We start from the raw sequence: 26515 nt of genomic DNA, 5'->3' as shown, positions 1-26515 counted from the left end.
AAATTTGTCTTTTTACTTTCAAAACTAACAATTCTCTAACACCGTGAACCATTAGGGGGTATTTTGTAAAAGGTGAAACTAGGGGGGTGTTTTGATATTGTTTCAAACTACAGGTGGGGTGCATGTAATTTGCTCTATTTTTTTTGCCACACATGGGGTGGGGTGAGTGAAATGACCACCCTGTCCCCTGAATTGCAAGCTCATAGGCTGTGCTGCGGCACAGTAAACATCAGCCCTTTTTCTTTTTTTTGGTGAAAAATAACTCCCACTCATAATTGCTATAAGAGTAATGCATGCTACTGTGACAATATAGGCCACATCAATTTTACATGACAGATAAAGCAATGTTGAGGCGTGATATATGGCCGGTTTGCTAGGCTAGAAGACCAAGGTAGCCATGTAACAATTGCACAATCCTCATGAGCATCATATACAATTGTCAATGCAACGTCCAAGTTCAAATGAGCATTACGATCATGGTTTTAGTGCACGGTATCAGAATGGGTATTGGCAACACAAAAAAACTGATATGATACCGATATGGTATCGGCCTAGATCGGTTGTATTGGACAAAACTACCCCTTGATTTCCTTTAAAAAATGAGTTTTTGGATCATTTTACCCCTTGTCTGTACCGTGCTATCGATACGCTATTGGTACAATGTCGATATCAGTGACTAGCAAAAACTAGTACGTATCGCCCGATATGATACCGATACTTAGAACCATGGTTACCATTCCGAGTCTCCGACTCGTAACTACTAAGAGCAGTTATTGAGTAACTCCCAATCATAATAGATAAAAGTAATTACTGCTAAGTGGCAATATAGGCCACATCAATTTTGCATGACAGACAAAGCAATGTTGATGGCGTGATATATGGTCAACTAGGCTAGAAGACCAGGGTAGCCTCATGTATGGATAAAATTTCGCTGCTATGGCCATAGCATAGCAAGACTGTTTTCATCAAAAAAAAAAAATAGCAGGAATGTTCCTCCTACAGCTACATGTACGTGGCTGAAGCTCAACAAATCACATTTACTTCTGATTATTTATTGTTAAAAAATAATATAACAGAAACTTAACTGAAACGTAATCTGTTTGCTCAATGTTAATCTAAATCTTATTCCAATTTTGCCCTTTTGTTTAGGATAAAATAGTAAATTAAAAATAAGAGATGCAATGGGAATCACTGTTATTAGTTTCACCCTAGTGCTGACACATTCAATGAACAGTCTGGTTGTAATAGAGATGAGGATACACATGATCAAGTGGGCAACTGTGAAGTTGGCATGACTGCCTTGAATAGGCTCAGAGATAGCCAAATTCCATTATTTATGTCCTTCGAAAATGGATGACATGTACAGTTCAGGCTCTTTATTCCGATGCAACATTGGTTATTCATGTTTAGAAATGGAGATAAACGCAAGTATGAAACGTCCGACTCGGATCTTGTGCATCCGGGCAGCCGGGCTGCATGTTCAGCGTTAGGCTCAAGGTGGCGCATTTTGACCACCTTACCCCTGCCCAAGAGTTTTGCCCGAGCAGGGGTAAGGCGGTCAAAGTGCGCCGCCTTCAGCCTGGCACTGCACATGCAGCCCGACTGCCCGGATGCACAGGATCTTTTTCGATGAAACCTCCTCTTCGCTGAATTTGAAGGTTATGGCAGATTGTCGGGTTAGCCTCCTCACCAAAGAGTACTTCTTAGGGAAGTTGCATTCTACTTTTCACTATATTAACAACAGAGAGAGAGCGAGAGAGAGAGAGAAAAAGATTATGTTGTGTCTTGCACCATAAAAACCAAAGGCTTATTAGGAAGGCATTGAATCCCATAATTATGGGCAACGATGGTGTTGAAGCCTTCAAATAGAAACAAGCAAAACCCGCAGTGTTTCTGCAAAGTGGATACTTTACATTTGATACAGTACAAGAGTGAATTCTTCTCTCTCTCTGTCTCTCATTGGCTTTGAGGCTCCAATCATTTGTGTGTTTCTACTTTCCACGAGTTCAAAGAAAATCGTTTTATAAATAAACAAGATAATGTATTGGAACCCAAGTCTTTAGTCCTTGAGTGGTGCAGGTTGAAAAGCTGATGCCAAGGGTTTTGAATCCTACCTTACCCACCAAGAAAGTACAAACAAAATAGAAAAACACTCATTGTAAACCAAGCAGCGTAGTGCAAAACCGATGGACCGATATATATCCTAAACATCTACTAGTTGTTTCAGCCCTTAACTGAACTGTGTTAATCTCTTCTCTGCAACCGAGATGTATAACCCTTCTCTTCCCTTCATCAGGGCTAAATGCAGGTCCATGGAATAGAACGTAAACACAACATATATATAATAGAGCAAGAATTGATCAAAACCCAATACTAAATACTCGATATTGATTAGTGCAATTGCATGTATGAGTATGGTTATTTACATGTGTAAGTGTGTGGATGTGTGTGTAGAAAGAAAACCACAAATGAATAGCATATCATAACAACCATACATATTAAGTGATAATAAAAAATTAATGTGTAAGTGTGTGGCTCCCCCATCTCCATTGGCTGCTACCCCATCTCCATTGACTGCTGCCCCTTCATCCAAAGGGAATCCTTTACAGGGGGAGCTCGTAGGAAATAATGGTGGTAATGTTCCTAGTCAGGGGGAGCTGACTCCAATCCAGAGAACCATCAGTGAATTTCAGAAGAGAATTGACAACTCTAACATTCTCACCTACAAAAAGGGATGTTCCAAAAGAGAGCAGCTTCAATCCACTGTAGCACCAATACCCATTTAGTTGCCGACTCAGGATCCAGATCCTGTTGCATATAGGTTGTCATTGTTGGCAACCAAGCGCAGAGCAGTGATGAGATGACCAGTCTTGAGGCTATGGCAGTGTCCAGTGGCTCAGGAAATTTTGTTTAGTAGCAGTTCAGAGCATTGCAAGCATGGGCAGCAGTGATACAAAGTGTTTGGAGGTGTTTGGTGGCTTATGGATTCATACTTGTGTCCTAATTCACAGATCACTGCGGCTGTGGTACTTTCAATGATTTTTTTCAGTGGGTCCCGCAACAAAATTTGGAAGAGCTTTGAACTAGAAAAAGTTAGTTTGTGGAGTTCTCTTTCCATCGGTTCAAACGGTTCGTTAATCCGATGTCAGACGAGGGAGTTATGAATTTTTTCGTATGGGTACGCAGAAAAAAAGCAAATCTGAAACATTTTGGAACTCAATTCATGCTCTCGGCCAGCAACGTAGGTTAAGTTTTTGTCTCAGGGGTTTAAATGCAAATAATTAATTGTTATGCCTACATAAATAGATGAAACAAGGGGGGTTTTCTAAAATTATCAAGAAATTGAAAAGATTTAAAAAAGGTGGGTCGTTGGTGTATCATGTTGAGTGGCTGTTTTTTAAAAAGGGGTTTATAAGTTCTTAGATTCCTTTTTTGAGCATTTGATTTGCTCTCCAAAAAGCATCCTGGAAGCCATGCAATCCTTTTTGAATTCTCCAAGAAGTTCATTTATCTATGCTCAGTTTGAAGATTCCTTTTATGGAAATTTGATTGGCCTATCTAACAAGGGTTTTTGGTCCTTTTACAATGTCTTTTGTTGTTTAAGGAGAAGTGGTTCTTTTTCTTCAGATGGGTACAGCAACAGAATCGTTAGCAGAGAAATAAAAAAAAAGGGGAGGAAAAAGGGTTTTCCATTAAAAAAAAATAATAGAGCAATCAAAAGAAACTGGAACGAACTCCTCTCTCTCTCAAGCTTTGTTTTTGAAGAATAGAAAACTGTTTCAGATGCATAAAAACTCATTTTAAATGCTTCTTTGAAGATTGGGACTTGTCTATTGAAGCTTTGTTCATGAAGAAAGTGGAGTGTTGATTGTGTTTTTGAGAAATACAAGAAGAGGAAGAAGACAAGAAGAAAGGAGTTGTTGTGGTCTCCTCTTGGTAGAGCTTACTTGAAAGCTCAAATCTCTCAACAAATGACAAAGTTGATACTTCCAGTGGGCTCCAGTTGATCTCAGTAAAGCTCAAGCCTCCTGTGTGAGGGTTGTAAGCATTCTTATCACTCTTTATTTATTTATGCTTTATCCCTGTCAGTGATGTATGCTAGAAATAGGTGAAAATTGTTGATAGACCTATTCTAGTTTGTGTTTATTTGTAGGGCATTGCTATAAGCCCAAAACCCTATTGATTTTGTACTGTATTTAGTGGATGCTAAATACTGGGAGTGGGCGCTCTCCGGTAGTGGGTGCTATTTTGTACTGGCATTATTTGCCCTCTCAGTTCTATGCTGAGAAAAATTGGGTGTGGGTGCTCCCAACTGTAGGTGCAGCAAAAGTTGAGTATTGAGCAAATACGAAGCCCATAGTGGCATTGCTCCGTGGATGTAGGCAACTTGCTGAACCACGTATATCTTGTGTTGTGCGTGTGGAATTGTGTGCTTGTTCATTCTTGCATTTGAAGTGTATGGGTTGCAGGATGGGTGTATACACTTGGTAAAGCCTTTGAGTTTGGCTGGGGTGTGTACACGACCTTGTGAGTTGTATTCAGTTTCTACCAGTAACTATCTGTATCAGTGGGGAAGAAATTAAAACAATCACTAATTCATTCCCCTCTCAGTGACATCCATCGAACAACAATTGGTATCAGAGCTTGGACTCAATCACAGTCTCATCGACATCTGAGTGATCAGGGTCAACATGGCTACATGTGAAGGGAGTTCAAAAGACTCAGGGAGAGTTCTTATTTTTTATGGTACTAAATATATCTTCTGGAAGAAAAGAATGCAGATATATGTAGGGTCCCTTGGGTATGATGTATGACAGTCAGTAGTTAATGGATATACATAACCAACCACTCCACTTACAGATAATGAGGCCAAGAAAGCCTATGGAAACAATCTCAGAGTACTGAATACTATCATGTCAGGGTTGAGTAAAGATGTCATGGCTAAAGTGATGGATTGCAATACAGCAAAAGAGGTCTGGGATAGCTTGAAAAGCATCTATGAAGGAGATGCCAAAATTAAGAAAGCTAAACTGCAGATTTTTAGAGCACAATTTGAGAGTCTTAAGATGACTGAAGAAGAAGACATTGACAGCTACATGGTCAGAGTTAATGAAGTTGTGAACTCCATCAGGGGAGTTGGAGAAACTCTTGACAACTCTGTGGTATGTCAAAAGATTCTTAGATCTGTATTGCCTAGATATGATTCCAAAGTCTCAGCTATTGAAGAAGCCAAAGACTTGGATACAATTACACTTGATGAAGTACATGGCACACTCAAGACTTATGAGATGAGAACAGAAAAGGGCAAGTCAATTGACAAACAGGCAGCATTCAAGACAATGAAAAAATTAAAGCTGAAGGAGCAATCTGAGAGTGAAGAAGAGGAAGACAGTGATGATGATGAGGTCATAGCCCACTTCACCTGAAAATTGAAAAAGGGGACAGGGAAGTATAAAAACAAACTTCCATTTAAGTGCTTCAACTGTGGTAAAGTTGGACACTTTGCATCCAAATGTCCTCACAAGGACAAAATAGAAAGTGATGATGATGAGGAAGATAAATGGACCAAAGTCAGAGGAAAGAAAAAATATGTTTCCCATAAAAGCAAGAAATTCAAGCCCAAGAAAAGAAGCTTTACCTCCAAGAAAAACAGTGACACATCCGAGGAAGAATCTGAAAATGATTCAGATGATGTAGATGATCATGCCATGTTCATGGTGTTTAAAGAAAAAGGGAATGATTCACTTAGAACAAGTATAACCTCAAAAGATGAAGAAGAAGGAGAAGTGGATTTTGAAGCTGAGTTGAGATCTGCTCTCAAAGAGCTCAAGAAAGAAAGAAAGAAGGTTAAACAAGTTTCACAAAATCTTAAGGAACAATAACAATTAGTTCTTCAGTTGAAAAAGTAAGCAGATGAATCAAGAAAAATTTTAGAAGATCTTGAAGAGGAGTTGTCACAGAAAATTACAAAATGCACAAAATTTGAATCAGAAAATCTATCTCTTAAGACTAAATTGGAAGAAGAGTCCAATATCCTAGCTGAATATTCTGATTTTCAGAAGGAGATTGATGCTCTCAAGGCAAAGGTAGCTGAGTTTGAGAATGACTCAAGTATACATGACATAGAAACATCTTCACAAGTGCATCCTAGTAGTAAGAAGCTTGATGAGATCCTTAGTTCTCAAAGATCAACTCACAACAAATTCGGTCTTGGATTTGTAGGAGAATCATCAAAGAGTGCCAAGGGAAAAGGAAAAGGCACATCACAGAATCCTAGTACTGTAAAGGATAAGAGAGTTGAGAAAAACCAAACTCCACCCCATAAGACTAACCATGCTAGACAACAACAAATGGCATGGCCAGGCAGGAGAGTAGAGAACTTTGGTTATTACTATCTTTCTCAATAAAAAGCTAGAAATGTTGTTGATCACAGGGCTCAGTACAAATGGCAAAGAGAGCCAATGAGACAAAGACAGTTCTTTCAAGGTCATTGTTTCAAGTGTAATACTTTTGGACACAAAATTTCAGATTGCAAATTCAATCTTGGTCCACCAAACTTTGTTGACAGGAATCCTTTTGCACCCTTGATGGATGTGATGGTTGAGTGCTACAGATGTAGCAATTATGGACATATTGTCAGCGACTGCAGAATTGTATTTCCTTCACAGAGACCATACAACAGAGATAGACAAGGTAATGTCAGAAGTGTTAAAGCAATCAAGCCTAAGAAACAGATTCCTAGAGAGAAGCAACTACAGAAACCTCAATCAAGAAACAGAGTTTGGGTTCAAAAGAGCAGTGCAGAAAAGGGCAACAGTTCTATGGTTGTACAAACAGCTTTCAAAGCTCAACACCATGGATTCTTGATAGTGGCTGCTCAAGTCACATGACAGGAGACAAGAAGGGGTTTGAGAAGTTAGAAACCTATGCAGGTGGGTCAGTGAAGTTTGGGAACAATGATGGTGCCAAAATAGTTGGAAAGGGTACCATTAGTCTCAACAATGGGAAGGTGCAATCCCAAGATGTGTTGTATGTGGAAGGGCTTAAACACAACTTACTCAGTATCAGTCAAATCTATGATAGGGGACATGAAGTGGTGTTTAATAGCCAGGGTTATGAAATTAGAAGAACAAACACAGGGAAGTTGATGACAACAGGAAAGAGAACTTTAGGGAATCTCTACACCTTGACAGAGACAGTTAAAGACACTTGTATGGTAAGCATGGAGGAAGAGTCATGGTTATGGCACAGGAGGCTTGGACATATTGGGTTTAACAGTCTTGGAAAAATTTCTTCAAAGAAGGCTGTTAGAGATATACCTATTTTGAAAAAACCATCAAACCATATTTGTGATTCTTGTCAGAAAGGGAAAAAAACTAAAACATCTTTCAAGTCAAAAGAGTACCACACCAGTCAACCATTGGAGTTGGTACACACTGATATATGTGGTCCTATGAGGACACAGAGCATCACAGGACAGAGATATTTTATCTTATTTATTGATGACCACTCCAGGATGACATGGGCATATTTCTTGAAGCACAAATCAGAAGCACTAGAAGTATTCAAAGTCTTCAGAAAGCAAGTTGAGAAACAAATAGGAAAAGTGATTAAATGTCTGAGATCTAATAGAGGAGGTGAGTACACCTGGAAAAACTTCAAAGAATATTGTTATGAAAATGGCATCAGAAGACAGACCTCAGCTGCAAGAACACCTCAACAAAATGGTGTTGCAGAAAGGAAGAACAGGACTATTCAAGAGATGGCCAGGACCATGTTGATTGAAAATGACATGGGTAACAAATTTTGGAGAGAAGCAGTTCACACTGCAGTATATATTCACAATAGATGTATGTTAAGAGCTCATGAGAACAAAACTCCCTATGAGATTTGGTTTGGCAAGAAAGCTACAGCAAGACATTTCAAAGTCTTTGGTAGCAAGTGCTACATAAAAAATATAAATCAAGATTTGGGGAAGTTTGATGATAGAGCTGATGAGGGCATCTTTTTAGACTACTCCACCACAAGTAAAACCTACAGATGCTACAACAAAAGACTTGGCAAAATTGTGGAAAGTGTAGATGTCAAGGTTGATGAGAAAATAAATTTCTCTACTAGCTCAGGAGTTGATCCTATTGAAGTTGAAGACCTGACTGAGGTGAGTGAAGCAGGTGAGGATAGGCAAGAAGGAAGAGATGAAATGGGCATGAACCTGACAAGCCTGACACTGAGGCAAATGAGCAGGAAAGGCAAAGCAGGACTGTTAAGAATCATCCAGAAAATCAAATTATAGGTGATCCAAGTGCAGGGATGAAAACCAGGAGTGCAGGTAGGCAAACTAGAAGAGTGTACTCCAACACCTACTCTCTTCTCTCACAAGTTGAGCCAAAAACTATTGACGAGGCAAGTAGAGATGAGAGCTGGATGAAAGCCATGAATGAAGAGCTTGACCAGATTGAAAGAAATCACACATGGGACTTGGTTCCTAGGCCAGTTGACAAAAATGTAATTGGCACAAAATGGGTCTTCAGAAACAAACTCAATGAAGATGGTCAAGTTGTAAGAAACAAGGCTAGACTTGTATGCAAGGGATATGCTCAAGTAGAAGGTATTGATTTTGAGGATACTTTTGCTCCAGTGGCAAGACTTGAGGCAATCAGATTGTTTCTAGCACTAGCAGTTCACAAAGGCTTCAAGGTTTATCAAATGGATGTTAAGTCTACTTTCTTGAATGGCACATTGGATGAAGAAGTTTACATAGAGCAACCGGATGGATTCCAACTCAGTGAAGATTCTACACTTGTATGCAGATTGAGGAAGGCTTTATATGGGCTGAAACAAGCTCCCAGAGCTTGGTATGCTAGATTGGACACCTATTTATGTCATTTGGGTTTCAAAAAGGGCATGGTGGACAGTAATTTGTATGTGAAATCAACTGTAGATAGTCAGATTGTGGTAGTTGTGTATGTAGATGACATCATTTTTTGTGGCCACAAGGATGAGATGTGTAGAGACTTTGCAGAGAAGATGCAGGCAGAATTTGAAATGTCTATGTTGGGTGAACTCTCATTCTTTTTGGGGTTGCAGATCAGTCAACTAAAATAAGGAATTTTTATCTGTTAATCCAAGTATGTGAGAGAAATGTTGAAAAGATTCACCATGGAAGACTACAAACCTGTCAGTACACCCATGATGACTGGATGCAAGTTGACTAAAGATGATGCATCCCCATTAGTTGATCACACTACTTATAGATCAATGATTGGAAGTCTCTTGTACTTGACAGCTAGTAGACCTGATATTTTGTAGGCCATGTGTATGGTTGCAAGATTTCAAGCTGGGCCCAAAGAAACTCATGTAGCAGCTGTGAAGAGAATCTTCAGGTACTTGAAAGGTACCAATGACTATGGCCTGTGGTATCCCAAAACCAAAAACTTCACACTGTCAGCTTTTTCAGATGCAGACTGGGTAGGTGATGTGGATGACAGGAAAAACACCAGTGGTGGTGCATTTTATTCGGGTGGCAGTTTAGTGGCTTGACATAGCAAGAAGCAAGATTCGGTCTCCCTTTCTACTGCAGAGGCTGAGTATATAGCAACCACATCATGTTGTACACAGGTGTTATGGATGAAACAGATGATGAAGAATTTGAGTGTTGAGCTTGATAGGCCTGTGGTGATTTATTGTGACAATACAAGCGCTATCAACATCTCAAAGAATCCAGTCATGCACTCTAGGACAAAGCACATTGCAACCAGATATCACTTTTTAAGAGAGAAGGTCACAGAAGTAGTAGTAAGATTGGAGTTTATCCCCACAGCAGAACAGTTGGCTTCACAAAACCATTACCCAAGGAGCAGTTTGAGTTCCTCAGACAGAAGTTGGGAGTGGTTCTTATTCCCAGGCACTGAGGTGCAAAGGGGAAGGGGGAGCATGGTTATTATAGATGATTTGCTCCTATTATGGGCTCAGGGGGAGTCCTTGTACATCCCTCTGTACTTGTTGTCAAAGGGGGAGAGAGAGTCCTCATCACTGTATAGGGAGAATTCCTGTCCTTAGTAGTGGCTCAAGGAAAATGCAGGTTTTGCAAGCAGGGAGAGTTTGAGTATATGTTGTGTATGATTGTAGATTCAGGCACACAGTTTATGAGAAGGTTGCCAACAACTCCAAAGGGGGAGATTGTTGCATATAGGTTGTCATTGTTGGCAACCAAGCGCAGAGCAGTGATGAGATGGCTAGTCTTGAGGCTATGGCAGTGTCCAATGGCTCAGGAAATTTTGTTTGGTAGCAGTTCAGAGCATTGCAAGCATGGGCAGCAGTGATACAAAGTGTTTGGAGGTGTTTGGTGGCTTATGGATTCATACTTGTGTCCTAATTCACAGGTCACTGCGGCTGTGATACTTTCAGTGATTTTTTCAGTGGGTCCTGTAGCAGAATTTGGAAGAGCTTTGATCTGGAAAAAGTTAGTTCGTCGAGTCCTCTTTCCATCGGTTCAAACGATTCATTAATCCGATGTCAGACGAGGGAGTTATGAATTTTTTCGTATGGGTGCGCAGAAAAGAAGCAAATCTGAAACATTTTGGAACTCAATTCATGCTCTCGGCCAGCAACGTAGGTTCTGTTTTTGTCTCAGGGGTTTAAATGTAAATAATTAATTGTTATGTCTACAGTGGCATAAATAGGTGAAACAAGGGGGGTTTTCTGAAATTAACAAGAAGTTGAAGAGATTTCAAAAAGGTGGGTTGTTGGTATATCACGTGAAAGTCATGAGTGGCTGTTTTTTAAAAAGGGGTTTATAAGTTCTTAGATTCTTTTTTTGAGCATTTGATTTGCTCTCCAAAAAGCATCTTGGAAGCTGTGCAATCCTTTTTGAATTCTCCAAGAAGTTCATTTATCTATGCTCAGTTTGAAGGTTCCTTTTATGAAAATTTGATTGGCCTATCTAAAAAGGGTTTTTGGTCCTTTTACAATGTCTTGTGTTGTTTAAGGAGAAGTGGTTCTTCTTCTTCAGATGGGTACAACAACAGAATCGTTAGCAGAGAGAAAAAAAAGGGGAGGAAAAAGGGTTTTCCATTAAAAAAAAATAACAGAACAATCAAAAGAAACTGGAACGAACTCCTCTCTCTCTCAAGCTTTGTTTTTTAAGAATAGAAAGTTGTTTCAGATGCATAAAAGCTCATTTCAAATGCTTCTTTGAAGATTGGGACATGTCTATTGAAACTTTGTTCATGAAGAAAGTGGAGTGTTGATTGTGTTTTTGAGAAAATACAAGAAGAGGAAGAAGACAAGAAGAAAAGAGCTGTTGTGGTCCCCTCTTGGCAGAGCTTACTTGAAAGCTCAAATCTCTCCACAAAGGACAGAGTTGAAACCTCCAGTGGGCTCCACCTGATCTCAGTAAAGCTCAAGCCTCCTGTGTGAGGGTTTTAAGCATTCTTATCACTCTTTATTTATTTATGCTTCATCCTTGTTAGTGATGTATGCTAGAAATAAGTGAAAATTGTTGATAGACCTATTCTAGTTTGTGTTTATTTGTAGAGCATTGCTATAAGCCCAAAACCCTATTGATTTTGTACTGTATTTAGTAGGTGCTAAATACTGGGAGTGGGCGCTCTCAGGTAGTTGGTGCTATTTTGTACTGGCATGTATATCTTGTGTTGTGCGTGCGGAATTGTGTGTTTGTTCATTCTTGCATTTGAAGTGTGTGGGCTGCAGGATGGGTGTACACACTTGGTAGAGCCTTTGAGTCTGGTTGGGGTGTGTAAACGACCTTGTGAGTTGTATTCAGTTTCTGCCAGTAACTATCAGTATCAGTGGGGAAGAAATTAAAAGAATTTCAATCACTGATTCACCCCCCTTCTCAGTGACAGCCATCGAACAATAGATCCATCTTCTCCTGGTAAGACTTCTTCTTCCGACCTACCTATTGCTCATCACAAAGGTACTAGGATTTGCACCCAGCATCCCATTTCTCGCTTTGTTTCTTATAGTTCTCTTTCTCCATCTTTTCGTGCATTTGCATCCTCTCTTTCTTCTGTTTTCATTCCTAAAAATTGGCAAAAAACTTATACAGATGGAAAGTGGAAGGTAGCAATGTTGGAAGAAATGAGGGCACTGAAAAAAAATAATACTTGGGATCTTATAGCTCTTCCTCCAGGGAAAAAACCAGTGGACTGTAAATGGGTGTTTGTGGTCAAACAAAAGGCTGATGGGACTGTGGATCGATATAAGGCACGTCTAGTTGCAAAGGGCTTCACTTAGACATATGGGATTGATTACCAGGAGACCTTTGCTCTTGTTGCAAAGCTGAATACTGTTCGAGTTTTGCTAACTTGTGCAGTCAATCTTGGATGGGATCTACAACAGCTAGATGTGAAGAATGCCTTCCTCAATGGAGAACATGGTGAGAAAGTGTACATGGATATTCCACCAGGGTTTTTTAGTGATAGTAATCAAGGTAAAGTGTGCAAATTGAAGCAAGCACTCTATGGGCTGAAGCAGTCACCTCGAGCATGGTTTGGCGGTTTCTCAAAGCTATGATTTCTATGGGCTATAAACAGAGTAATGCTGATCACTCTCTTTATAAAGAGGGTTGGTGGAAAACTCACTGTTCTTATAGTCTATGTGGATGGCACTGTGGTCACTGACAATGATGGTGATGAGATCAGTCGGTTGAAGACCTTTCTTGGGCAGGAGATTGAGATTAAAGATCTAGGAAAGCTACAGTACTTTCTTGGGATTGAAGTTATCAGATCTTCCAAAGGCATCTTTCTCTCCCAAAGGAAGTATGTCTTAGACTTGTTGGCTGAAACTGGTTTGTTAGGATGTCACCCTTCAGATATTCCTATGGAGGCTACTGTTTGTCTCAAAGAAACAGAGGGTGAACCTGTTAATAAAGACCAGTACCAAAGACTTGTGGGGAAACTGATTTATCTCTCACACACACATCCTGACATTGCTGTTGCTGTGAGTACTGTGAGTCAGTTTATGCATGATCCCTATTCGTCTCATATGGAGGCTGTTCTTTGGATTCTTCATTACTTGAAGTCAACCCCTGGAAAAAGCATTCTCCTGTCTCCTCATGGTAACCTATGGATAGAGGCTTATACCGATGCCGATTGGGCTGGTTCTCCAGATCGCAAGTCTATCTCTGGATATTGTTCTTTTGTCGGTGGCAATCTTGTCACTTGGCGTAGCAAGAAGCAGAATGTGGTGGCTCGTTCTAGTGCTGAAGCAGAGTTTTGTGCTATGGCACAAGGCATTTGTGAGTTACTTTGGTTGAAAGGCTTGCTACAAGACCTTGGTGTTCCTATTCCCCTTCCTATGATGTTGTACTGTGACAGCAATGCTACAATTAACATTGCACACAACCCGGTACAACATGATCGCACAAAGCATGCTAAGGTGGACAGGCATTTCATCAAAAAAAATTGAAAGACGGATTAATTTGTGTTTCCTTTGTGAAGTCTACTGATCAGATTGCTAATATTTTCACCAACGGATTGTCTAGAAAACTGTTCCATCTTATTTTAGTTAAGTTGGGCAGCCATATTTGCTCTAACTTGAGAGGGAGTATTGAATTATGTACACCAGAATATCGTGGGGGTATTCTAGTCATTTTACAGTTGTTTTTTATATTTTTTGTAATCCCTAGTTAAGTCAACAATACTATGGGTATTTTGGTCATTAGGTTGTAATCTTTCTCCATTATAAATACAAGGCTTGTTTGATCATTTTGATCCCTCAAGCAACTATTCTCTAATTCAGTTATGTTAACACTTATCATCCCACTTAACTCAAAAGCTTGATTGATGAAATTCCAGTTTTGTAAATAAAACAATAACATCTATTTACAATAACATCAGGCTCACACTGAAAGAATACTTCTGTTATAGAAATATATAGGGAAAATTACTTAGACACTCCTTGTACTTTGGTCATTTTGCTTATTCACATCCATTTTTCAGATAATTACTTAAACACCCTTGTAATTTACCATTTCTTTCAAGTAGCCATGTCCGTTAGTCAGTCACCGTTACAATGAGTTAAATATTTTTTAAATGCCTAAACTACCCTTGAGGTGTAGTGAAATGATAGATTTACACTTACTCCTCTTTTTTCTTCTTCTTCCTGCAACCCAAAAAATAGAAGGAAAAAAAAAAAAACCCAATAGAATAGGAAGAAGATTAAGCCCGAATGGTCGAAATGGCGCTTCGCTGACCTGCGTCTCCGCTTCACTGTCAAGCCAGAAAGGCCGATGCAAAGCTTCGTTGAGAAAACCATTGGAACCGTCACCCGAAATGGAGCCGACACCGCCTTGAAACACAACCGGAATTTCTAGGAAAAGAGAGGGAAAAGGAGAGAAACAAAAAAAGGGAAAAGGGAGAGAAGAAAGCAAGAAAGAATGGAAGGTTCTATGTTTTTTTTGAAAAATTGAAAATAGTTCTGAGACGATGATGTCGGAGCTTCCCTGAGCCGGGAGAAGAAGAAGTAGCAGGCGCACTGCCCATCTTACATCTCCATCTTCTTCTTTCTCTCTAAATCACCTTCTCTTTCGATTCTCTTCATTTTGAAACCAGTAGCCGTGACCTCCTACTTCTGTTCCTTTCATTTAGGCCTCTGAAACCATCGTCCCTCTTCCCCATTACACTCTTCTTTCTTTCTTTCTTTCTTCTTGAAATCCATAATCCACTTTTCGTTTCTGAAACCACAAAAGAAATTCCACTTCTCTGGATTCTACTCACCCAAAACCCATTCTAGTCCTCACTCCCAAAAGTCCATTTCCCTCTGATTTCCTAAAATCGACACCCAGATAACCCATTCTTCGCCAGTGACGGTGTTACTGTTTACATTTCACCTCACTTTCCACCCCAGCATCGCTCTGTCAGTGGATCGATTGCTTCCTCAATTTCTCACTGCTTCCCCTCAATTAAAGCCGAAATTAAGAACTACTGTTCCGTCGATTGGATCGGAGAACACGAATGCATAAGAACAGAATAGGAAGAACCGTTTCTTGCTGGCAGTAATTAGACTAACATGGGGAAGAAGGGCATGGATTGTGAAGGCCAGAAGAGTGCCGCGTGTGAAACAAACTGAGGAGACGTGGTTAGACGGAGCCGGTGCGCCTCCGTCAACCCACCACCTGCCAAGCTTCTTCTCCGGCGACTGCAACCTCCCCGATTTGGGTTTTTTAAGGTTTTTCAATGTAAAGGGCAAGTGTGTAATTTACACTTAACAAGTTTCAATAGATATGATTATAAGGGTAAAATAGATATTTCCATTTAAACACTAACAGCGGACTAACACTGTCAAGTTTCGGGGGATGTCAAGTAATTGTTTGAAACGTTCATAATTGTAAGCAAAATGGCCAAAATACAGGTGGTGTCCAAGTAATTTTCCCAAATACATATGGTTACCCTAGTGAGAAAGACCAAGAAGTTCCTCAGTGAGAAATTCATGACAAACATATTCCCTTCAAAAGACACAGCCTTCAAGATTTTAATCTATAAGCATATTCCATAAAAGTATAAAACATGACAATAAGGTCATGAAAACTATGATGAATGGTAGTGGGAAAAGGACTCTTACCAAATTTTACAGGATAAACCACATAACAAAGCCAACAATGAAGGGAAAAGTTCCACTATTCCATAAATTGTACATATTTTTTCAGTAAATTACTAGTTAGCAGCTGCAGAAAAGAGAACTTATGCATTTACTAAAGAATTAGAGTAGAACCATGAAACTGCAAAATGAATAGCATAGATTTATGTCGAACATCATTTGAAGCACCCACGATTCAAATTTTGAAAAAGGAACCAAGAAAGCAAAAAAGAAAATGGGTGGGGGGGGGTGTTGGGGGAGAGTTTAGCCACAAGAAGTCCAAGCAACCTGTAAAAAGCAAGGCAAGACAAGAAGGTTGATTGAATTGAATGTCTACCAAATAAAGGAGTAAAGAAGTATATCACATTTGTAATTTTTTTTTTTTCTCCAGGTTTGCAAATATGACACTGCCATATCTTTACTATCAAATTAAGTTACAAAAGGATTGCATAATTATAGGACTCTATCAGCTATAACATTCATAATTTAAGCCTTTTGTACAATTTTTAGCCTCTAAAAAGACGACACTAGGACACATACTCTCGAGATTGCCATCTCCCTTCGTACCTCCCAAACGAGTAACCCATCGGTCGAACCTCAGTTAAATGGAGAAGAGCCGGCTCTATCCCATAATCTGTAAGTGGCCTATGCTCAAGAATATCATCATGATCTCTCACGAACTCAGGAATCTCAATCTCTCCTTTCTTTATATTCTCGCAAAGATATTGGAGGCGGCTAATGTACTTGATCTTCCAGTATAAGCTACAGACAGACAGCAGAGAATGTGCTCAGCCAAAATGTAATCTAATACCCCAAAAAAGTAATGGATATACACCACCTACTGTAATCATCAAAGTAGGTTTTGTGGTTATTAACTGCTCCATATATCAAGCCAGCACTCACCCTTCACTTAAAAAGAATCTGCCAAGAGTTGCTAAAATGAGCCTTGACCGAAGACCAGGATGCAAGAAGTACACAACACGGAGCCTGTCCTTGTAGCTGGAAGGAAGAGCTTCATATATACACCTCAAGACAGTCATTCCAGGAGAGTTATCCTCCTTCTGCACGGTGCTGTGCATGTAAACAATACAAAATGGCCCTTCTGGCAACTCTATGGATAGCTTATGGAAGATATACTTCTTGACCCGCTCCCCACTAACAACTGGAGCTGGAGATATTAAAACAAGCAAGTAATTTCATCTAGGTGTTTCATTTATTCCCAATTTTTTTTATAAAAAAGTTCGGTGACAAGTTCGAAGTTCGATCACATGAAAATTTTCCATGTGTGTTTCATTTTCCCCAAATTTTTGCCAAAGTAGTAATTTTCCCCTGCAGATTTAGCTGACAAAATTCGATACATAGAAAAGTAATTTTATCTTTATTTTTGTACAAAATCTAATTTTATCTCACAGAAACTGTTTCCCACAAATTAAAATCATCTGGGTATTTCATTATACACATATTTTCTGCAATACCATATTTTTTTTCTTCATAAATTTAGCTGAAAAGCTCCGATTCAAATAAAATTAATAGGAAAACAGACAAGTATGGCATCCATCTTCTCTTCCGTCTACAATCAATAAGGTAAACAAAGTAGGAGTTTCACTTGAAGCATGAGGACTCACAACTACAAGAACAGAAAAAAAATTTACCTAAGTAAGCACATTGAATCTCTCCTATATCCATTGAACACTAAATATTAGTATAAACTAGGGAACAAATAATTGGAAGCTTGGATACCCATTTAATGCTTTCAAGAGATTGGTTGTTGGGGAAAAGGAAACAATATCCAGCAGAAATACTGTTTAAAAAACCAACTAGGCCAAATGGGTACTAAAACCCTTTCTTCATTTGGTCCCCAAAATAGAAATCAGAAATACAGAGACACAGAGAGAGAGGGACCTGGAAAGTACTTGCCGACGATGCGGAAGATACGATTGCCGCAGTTATCAGTGCCTTCGACACGGAAGACCTGCAAGGCGTCGAGGTCAGAAAAGTCTTCATCGGAAAGGTAAGCAGAGAAGTCATGCCAGTTCTCTTTTTCCTCTGAAGATGATAATAAGAAGGGTCGAGCGTCGACACCCAGATCTGAAGCCAGAACCACCACAGAGAAATCCTCCGATGAGCTCCTCATACTCATCCTCTCAAACTCTCTGTAATGTTTCAAGCTTCGAGCGATCAGGCGTCAGCTCTGATTCGCCAACGCTGTTACATGGATGGACTGCACAATTCGTTCACTTTTTTGCAGGAAACAACGACAACGAAACCTTTAGTACAGGAAAATATATTCTTCTTCTGGTTCATCTCAAATAAGTCGGTTCTTTGCTGGCAAATAGCTAAAACTGTAACAAACATTCTAACCGTTCAACTGAATAATTAGTTTTGGTTCGATCAGGAACCGAAAACCAACTGCGTAATTGATAACGATCACATGTCGTATAATCAAACTTCGTTTTGGTTTTCAAAATTGAGAATTTGATTACTAATCGGTTCAGTTTTGATTTTGCATCCCTTGCAACCTGAACCGAATAAGAGTCAAATCGATAAACTGAGATAAAGCAAGGGAAATTTTTACAAGTACCTCCCCTGAGGTAAGGCCTAATTACAGATCCATCTGTGAGTCTTGGACATTTATGCATACTTTCGCTGCTTTCCAAAATAATTAATTGGATAAGTTACACGTCACCTCCTGATTTTCAAATGAAACTCAAACCACCCCCTGATTTTTGAAAATACTCATTCGTTCCCCTCTATGTAACGATGTTAGTTTACTGTTAGTTATTAGTGTGAAAGGACTATTTTATCCTTGTACTAAAATATTATAATTAAATTTATAATACTACCCTTCAAAATTTATGTTTGGATGTCAAGGGTAGTTTAGAGATTTAAATTTATTTAACTGGTTGACATCATCACTTAACAGCATAAAACTAACGATAGGGGCTAATTTGTCATATTGGGGTCTTATATAGGCGGTGATTTGAGTTTCGTTTGAAAACCAGAGGTTGACGTGTAATTTACCTTAATTAATAAGTAAACCCACTTCGTTAACCTATGGCTAAACCAACCCACTACCATGTTGGCCTCCAATACTCAAAGTCCCTGGTACCAGCCCACCCGCATCCCCGCCCCACTCCATCAGAGATCGATTCCTCTGCCCCATTGCCATCACCTCCTACCCAATCCCATCCATCTCCACCCCTGAAATCTTTGTTGGTTGCTGTTGCAATAGAAGACGAGAGAGAGATGAGATGTGAAAGGGGATGGGGAGAAGAAGATGGGGCAGAGGCGGGAGGACGCGAGAAATTACTGGTGGGTGGCAATGAAGAGGAGGAGGAGGGAGGGCTAAAACTATCAAAAAAAAAAAATTCTTCAATGAGCAATGGGTACTGTTTTGACTAGTTTTGTAAATCCAAACTCAAAACAGTTGAATTTTGTTAAGGGACGTTGTTCTCTGTGCTGCAACGTAGGCTGCGCCCAGGCACATGGGGGTGGCGTGCAATGACCACCCTGCCCCCTTGGCCCCTGCACCCCATGTGCCTGGGCGCAGCCTATGCTGTAACATTCTCCCTTTTGTTAATTAAACCAATGATTGGTTAGTTTTGTAAACATAAATCTAATAGTGGCTAAACAAGTAATTTCCCCTAATTTTTTTCCTTTGAATTATTCGAATAAAAATTGGGATACCCCTAAACGGATTCGAATACCCCTAACGAATACATATGGGAATCGAATTCAGATTTTTGTCTTGAAATCTCTTACAAGAACGGACTCAGTTGTGGGTCTTAGAGTAGATATTTTGGCTCTATAGTCTATGTAACCCATGTTTGTTGTGGTAATTATGAAGATGGGAACAATGGAGAGACATGGGGTTAATGGCTTAACTTGACCATTGGTCCACAAAAAACCAGAGCAGCTTGTGATACAAAAAAGGAACCATTTCTCCTCTGCTTTGAAGAACTCGCCAACTCAAGCATAATATAGAAACCCAGAAGAATGTTTCGAGCATTCAATCTGAGGCGTTCTGCCCAGACCTTACTCAAACCACATTGTTCTTCGAAACCCTCCTCGCTCCCTAACTTTGAGGCCCTGAAAACATTAACTTCGGCTCCTCAAAACCCTTTCAACGTAAACCCTAATCCCAATTTCATTCGTTCATTCTGCTCTTCTCCATCCTCTTCTTCTCTTTCGGATGCCGAAATCCGCAAATACTTGGGCTACTTCGCACTTCTACTCGGCTGTGGTATCGGCACTTATTACTCATTCCCATTCTCTGAAGATGCCAAGCACAAGAAAGCTACCATTTTTCGGTATGCTCCGTTGCCGGAAGATCTCCACACTGTTTCAAATTGGAGCGGGACCCATGAAGTCCAAACTAGGGTTTTTCTGCAACCAGAGAATATGGAAGAGTTGGAGAAGATCGTGAAGGATGCGAATGAGAAGAAGCAGAAGATTCGTCCTGTTGGTTCTGGGTTGTCGCCCAATGGTATTGGGTTGCAGAGAGGTGGAATGGTGAGTTTGGCTTTGATGGATAAGATTTTGGACGTTGATAAGGAGAAAAAGACTGTGAAGGTTCAAGCTGGAATTAGAGTTCAGCAACTGGTTGATGGGATCAAGGAGCATGGGCTTACATTGCAGAATTTTGCTTCCATCAGGGAACAACAGATTGGTGGGATCATTCAGGTGTCCTTTTAATCTTAAATCTTTCTATTTGAAATGCTCTTACTTTGTTGTAGGTTGACTTATAGTAGCTTACACCGTCGTTTTGGGTTCCTCATCTGTTGACAAACCATTGCAATTTGAGGTTCTAACAAGAGTGCTGATTTCAAATTGCTAAATATTTTGATGTATTTTGGTACTCTGGTGCTCCAGCTACGCCACCATCTTGGATTTTCAGTTTAATACATCAATGCTTTAGTCCTTGATGGATCTTATATTTTAACTTGGTGATTTATATGCTGATGATGAACCTATGTTAGACTTATTATTGTTATATGATTATAGTGTGAAGGAAAATGATCACATTTTGCCTAGGCACTTGCTTGACCATGTTCACCTGTATCTCAGAGATTTGAGCCCAACATGTTTGCCAATTATTTTTTTTGAGGGGGGGGGGGGTTAATTATTGGTGGTGGCATGGAGAAAAATATGTTTGTTAGTCTATTGACTTGTAATGGCCATAGTATAGCATGACCATTCAGTCTAGTCGATGTTTTGCCTTGAAGAGACCCTCTAGATCTATTTCTAGTGGTGGGTCATGAGTGATCTCTCCTGTTCTCCACTTGTAGGAATTATCTATGGTAAGGGGAATGCCAAATCCAGTTCATGACATATTTATGGTACCTAAAGACTACAGTGTACATGACAGGAGAGTGGTTAATCTAGTCCTAGATTGGTTAGAGACCAACTAGGAGACAGTACAAAAGGATCTGATATGAACTGGTAAGCCGATTGGGGCAGAAAATGGTTTTAGGTCAAAATTAGGGTAAGGGTTTGAGGTGTTGGTTATGCTAGGCAGGTGTGGGGGAGTCTATCAGTGAAGGTCCTTAAATGGTTTGATGAACGAAAGTGTGTAAACTAGCTAGGCAGCAGGTTAGGGTTTTGGGTTTTGGAAAAGGGTAAATTGATGGATTCTAGGGTTTGCAATGGAGGAGTGGGTCCAAGGCTTGGATCGAGTGTTAGGGTGAGTGAGAGTGAGATTCGGTTAGGCTGGGTAGGGTTTTGATGGTTAGAATTGGCTGGGCTGTAAGTTAGGGTTTTGGGGTTTAGAATGGTAATGGAGGATCTAGCGTTTAGCTGGATGAATGGGGGCAGAGGTATGGGTCGAGTGTAGGGACTAGGCAGGGGGTGTTGTGGTTTAAATTTAGTGAGATTCTGATGGAGGATTAGGTCTGAACAGAGTTTAAAGTGTGGAAAACAGTAAAAATTAAAAGGGGGAGGTTAGGGTTGGGTTGTAGAGGATGAGAAGAAGTAAGGGGATGGGGATGCTGTCACACTTACTAGCAGTGGCAGAGAACAATCAGCTGCAGCAGAAACTTGAATAAAATTTTTAGCTTGGACAGAAAACTTGAGAGAGAGCTTGTACGAACCACCCGGGCTTCACACCTCAAGGTGTCGATTGGATCATACCAATCCCACCAGCTTTGATCAGACACAAAGCAATCTTCACAGTGGAAGAGAAGCAGCAGTAGCTTCTTAATGTGGTCCTAGATAGACAAAGGATCTACTAGGAGGCAAGTAACCAGGACCTGTTGGCCGATTGGACAGATTTGTTGGTTTAGGTCAAATTCTAGGGTTAGGGTTAGGGTTAGGGTTAGGGTTAGGGTAATGGGGTTGGATTTTATTTGGTAAAGCTAGGCAGGTTTATAGGAAGCTAATAGTGTAAGTTTAATAAGTTTTGAATGGAAATTCAAAATTTATAAAATTAGGATTTTGGGGAAAATGAGTGGTGAGTTTTAGGGTTTAGAGTTGGAATTTGGGTTAGGGCTTAAGGTCGAGTGCTAAAGGCAGTGAAGAGAGAGTTCGGTTGTAATTTGGTGAGGTTTGGATGGTTGGATAGGTCTAGGCAGATTTTAGGGTTTTTAGGGTTTTGTATTTTCTTGCAATTTTAACTCACAATTGTGTGTAGGAAGGTGATCATATGTTTTATTGATGATATTTCTACGTATAAATAACTAATTAATAAAGAAATCATCATTAAGTAAACCTACTTTTCAATAGTTTTTTTTTCCTTCAATTTTAGGGAAGTTTTTAGATCTTTAGAGAGCTATATATGGTTTTTTAACCCTTTGTTTATCTTCTTATTAAGGAGGTATTTTATACAAAGAGTACAAGCAGAAGTATTTTGGTTTTCTTTTTCAAACTTTTAGTTTTTTTTATCCAAGAATCCTGGCTTTCATACGAGGTTCATTTAAATTTTGACAAGCTCTCTCCAAAGACCCTTCTTTCTTTTATTTTTTTTCCCATTAATTTGCCTCATTTCTTTATGCACTCAAACCAGTTTCAAGTGATTCTTCTTGATTCTGTTGATTTTGGAAAATGAAATTGAATTGGAGGACCCAAAAACACTACATATACCTTTATTGATTGCTCTGAGTGGAGAAAAAAGAAACACATCTGGATGTTCGCCATTTATCCATTAATGCAGTTACAAGCAATCTCCTGATTCTGGGGTCTTTGCTGCTGTAGGCATCTGTGAATATATGCACCATTTCCTTTCCCCACTAATCATTACATTCATGATTTTTAGAGGTAATGCTTCACTTATAAATCTACATCCATATACTTTTTATTTACATATTAAATATTGCAATATCAATTATGAGCTGTGAATTATGTAGTTTCCTGTTCTAAAAGCTTTATATTTCTAATAGCTTGGTTCTGTATCAGATCTCTTATTTTTTTGGGGATTTTGCTTCTTACTTCTTATTTGGCTTCAAACACTGTCATTCTAATACAATGTAGTTCTTTATCAGAATTGTTTGGTTATCCATTATGTATTTTTTTGAAATGAGTGGATAGAACCTTTGGGTTGCATCATTATGGGAAAAGAAATCTGTTCACGGGTGGTTATTGTTATATAATGAACAAATAATTTTTCCATCTTGTTGCAAAATATGTGGCAAACAGATGACTGCTAAATACTCTAATACAAAACACCTCCTTCATAGTTTGGATCTCAGTTTTCTATTTTGCACTAATACTTTTTCAGGTGGGTGCACATGGTACTGGTGCAAGGTTGCCTCCCATTGATGAGCAGGTGATCAGCATGAAGCTGGTTACTCCCGCCAAGGGAACAATAGAGATTTCAAAAGAAAAAGATCCGGAACTGTTTTATCTAGCTCGTTGTGGTCTTGGGGGCCTTGGAGTGATTGCTGAAGCCACAATCCAATGTGTTGAGAGACTCGAGCTCGTGGAGCACACATTTGTCTCTGACATGAATGAGATTAGAAAAAATCACAAGTACTTAGTTTCTCCATCCATATATAACATCTAATTTTTCTGTCATCAGATCACAAGCTATTAATTGGTTGTTTTCCGTGGCATCCTTTTAAATCACATGTCATATTGTAAAAAAGTATTTGGTTCATGAACCACCATATTGTTTGCTATCATTTTGCAGGAAAAGGCTCGCTGAAAATAAGCATGTGAAATACTTGTGGATTCCATACACAGATACAGTTGTGGTTGTGAGTTGCAACCCTGTTTCAAAGTGGAAAGGTCCACCTAAGTACAAACCTAAATATGGGAAGGGTGAAGCACTACAGCCTGTTCGTGAACTCTACCAGGAGTCACTCAAGAAATATGCGTAATGCCATTGTTTATTCTTTATTAAATAGCAAAGATGTAATATTGTTATGAACTTATTGCAATTGTTGTTTCGAAGAGCCTTCCATTGCATGTTTTGGTTGCCCAAAGCTGTCTGACGGTTCTTTTTTTGGTGCTATGTATTCAATCTATTTTCCTTTTTCATTCAAAGAGATCACCTCTAAGTGGATCCAGGATCTCATTAAATGTTGGATTGAATAGTTAACAGAATTGCTGAAACAAATTAATGTAACCATTCCTCTTTGTTCCTTCAAGTTTATATTCTTCCTTTCTAGAATAATTGTTATTATATTTTATGTATAGCCATTTTGTTTGTAAGTTGTAGTTAACGTGATGACAATGGTTCCCTGGTTCTGGTGATTCCATCTAAATCTGGTGGCTTGTTTGCCTAGATTCAGCTTGCAGTGTTAGGTTTTTCACATTTCTAGCTCTTTGTTTTCCCATTGTTTCCCCCTGACATTTAGATTATTCATATACTACTTTTTATGTTGCTACTATGACTATTTTAATTTTCTAATCGTCATTCTATTTGTATGCAGAGCTGTAGGAACAGCTGATCAATTTTCACCAAGTAATGAACCAGGCATTAATGAGCTTTCATTCACTGAACTGAGGGATAAACTTCTTGCACTTGATCCACTCAATAAAGAGCATGTCATAAAGGTCAATCAAGCCGAAGCTGAATTCTGGAAGAAGTCCGAGGGTTACAGAGTGGGTTGGAGTGATGAAATTCTGGGATTTGATTGTGGTGGCCAACAATGGGTCTCAGAGACCTGTTTCCCTGCAGGAACCTTACCTAAGCCAAGCATGAAAGACCTTAAATACATTGAAGATTTGAAGCAGCTCATTGAGAGGGAAGGGATAGCAGCACCTGCTCCTATAGAGCAGAGGTGGACTGCACGGAGTAAGAGCCCTATGAGTCCTGCTTCAAGCACAGGGGAAGAAGACATATACTCATGGGTAATGCGTCATTCACTTTGATTATAAATTTAATCATGATTGGGCTTCCTCTTGCTGTCTTATTGTATTGTTAAACAACGATTTGCTGTCTATTATCTCAATTTTTAGACTGCTAGAGGAAATATTAAATGTATGCATGGGTTTGAGTCATTTGAATTATCTTGCATCTTCTTGCTAAGTGAATAAAAATCATTACCACCTGAAGGCATTTTTTTAATTCTTACTGGCCCAATGAAAGGAATATTAAATACACTTAAAACACATCTTTTGCCAGCTTGCCAATAAACAGTTGAATGATGTTCTTGAGCTACACCTGGTTGTGTTATTAGGTGGGAATAATCATGTACCTTCCTACAATGGATGCCCGCCAGAGAAAAGAAATTACGGAGGAGTTCTTCCATTACAGGCGCTTGACTCAGTCACGGTTATGGGATGAATATTCTGCTTATGAACATTGGGCTAAGATTGAGGTATGATTCACACCTTTCATATTTTTCTGATTTGAATGAGTTGTATCAAATTCATGGTTGCCCATACATTTTTGGAGTGTATGGTCTAAACATTGGCATCTGGACCTGGAGGACCCTTTCCATAGCTTGAACTTCAATGGTTTTGATAACTTGGAATTCTAGCTAACTATATACCTTATGATATGTTGTGGACTCAACTGCTTTAGGATTAGAATCTGGCAAGGTTACAAAGTATTTTCCCATGCCAAAGGTAAGAGAGTGGGGAAAGAAGAGAGGACTTTTTATTTCCTGTACTGAACCTGGTGCAATGGTTATGTTGCTCCATTGTGACCAAGTGGTCACGGGTTTGAGTCTGGAAACTGCCTCTCTGTGAAAACAGGGGAAAAGCTGCGTACATTATGGGACCCTCCCCAGACCCCGCAGTGGCGGGAGCCTCGGGCACTGGGTATACCCTAACTGAACTCTGTTCTGGATCTTTTAGGAATAAGTAACCATAAGAAAAAGCAGGCTGGGAACATCGAGGGAATTGTCCTCCATTTTGTATACATGTTTACCTCCTTTATTTTTCTGCAAACAACCTCTTTTCCACTTGTGCAGGTTCCGAAGGATAAGGAAGAGCTTGCAGCCCTCCAAGCGAGATTAAAGAAGCGCTTTCCAGTTGATACGTACAACAAAGTTCGGAGGGAGTTGGACCCCAACAAAATCTTTTCTAATGCCATGTTAGAGAAGCTGTTTCCGTTACCACAATCCAGCTGAGACTTCAGAGGAATACTTCTCCAAAAGAAGTGAGATGTTATTATTTTTTCCCCTTTTGATTCAAAATGAGGCATAATTATATTCATTTTGTACTTTTAACACCCTATCAAGATCCAAAAATGGGGTAATCTCGTTGTTCAATCCTTACTCATAATAAAATTTGTTGGTGCGGTGGGGTCTAATCTCGTTGTTCAATCCCCTCCTCTCTCTCTCTTTATATATATATCATATCATATCATACTATATTATAAAAGTAGGAACTCAAAAGTCATGGCAAATCTTTTCATGCCAAAAATAACCTTCAACAATATCAATAAACCCAAAAAAATTGTCCCTCATTCTCTCCCAAAAAATAGCATTCATTAATCTTGAGTAGTTTACATTAAAATTTCCCTTGTTTT

General features: G+C 39.4%; 2 protein-coding genes across 3 annotated transcripts; one reads left to right on the top strand and one right to left on the bottom strand.

The window, feature by feature from the left end:
• The first annotated feature begins 592 nt into the window (after positions 1-592).
• On the top strand, positions 593-26210 carry LOC122651937 (L-galactono-1,4-lactone dehydrogenase, mitochondrial). Its single transcript, XM_043845514.1, has 8 exons — positions 593-603; positions 7638-7641; positions 19512-20283; positions 23312-23562; positions 23723-23908; positions 24468-24888; positions 25218-25358; positions 25956-26210. The coding sequence occupies exons 3-8, from the start codon at positions 19597-19599 to the stop codon at positions 26112-26114; spliced, it is 1845 nt and encodes a 614-aa protein (XP_043701449.1). The 5' UTR covers positions 593-603; positions 7638-7641; positions 19512-19596; the 3' UTR covers positions 26115-26210.
• LOC122651938 (ganglioside-induced differentiation-associated protein 2-like) lies at positions 16051-17807 on the bottom strand. 2 transcript variants are annotated; one of them, XM_043845515.1, is made up of 3 exons: positions 17503-17807; positions 16504-16768; positions 16051-16362 (listed from the first exon to the last, which is right to left on the bottom strand). In XM_043845515.1, the coding sequence occupies exons 1-3, from the start codon at positions 17738-17740 to the stop codon at positions 16128-16130; spliced, it is 738 nt and encodes a 245-aa protein (XP_043701450.1). In that variant the 5' UTR covers positions 17741-17807; the 3' UTR covers positions 16051-16127. The 2 variants fall into 2 exon arrangements, with proteins under 2 accessions (XP_043701450.1, XP_043701451.1); XM_043845516.1 differs by having other exon boundaries at positions 17518-17807.
• Positions 26211-26515: the final 305 nt, after the last annotated feature.

This window comes from Telopea speciosissima, chromosome 2 (genome assembly GCF_018873765.1).
Source record: "Telopea speciosissima isolate NSW1024214 ecotype Mountain lineage chromosome 2, Tspe_v1, whole genome shotgun sequence".
In the NCBI taxonomy this organism is placed as follows: domain Eukaryota; kingdom Viridiplantae; phylum Streptophyta; class Magnoliopsida; order Proteales; family Proteaceae; genus Telopea; species Telopea speciosissima.
Note: the sequence above shows the minus strand (reverse complement) of the source record. Positions and strands in the feature narration are given on the sequence as shown.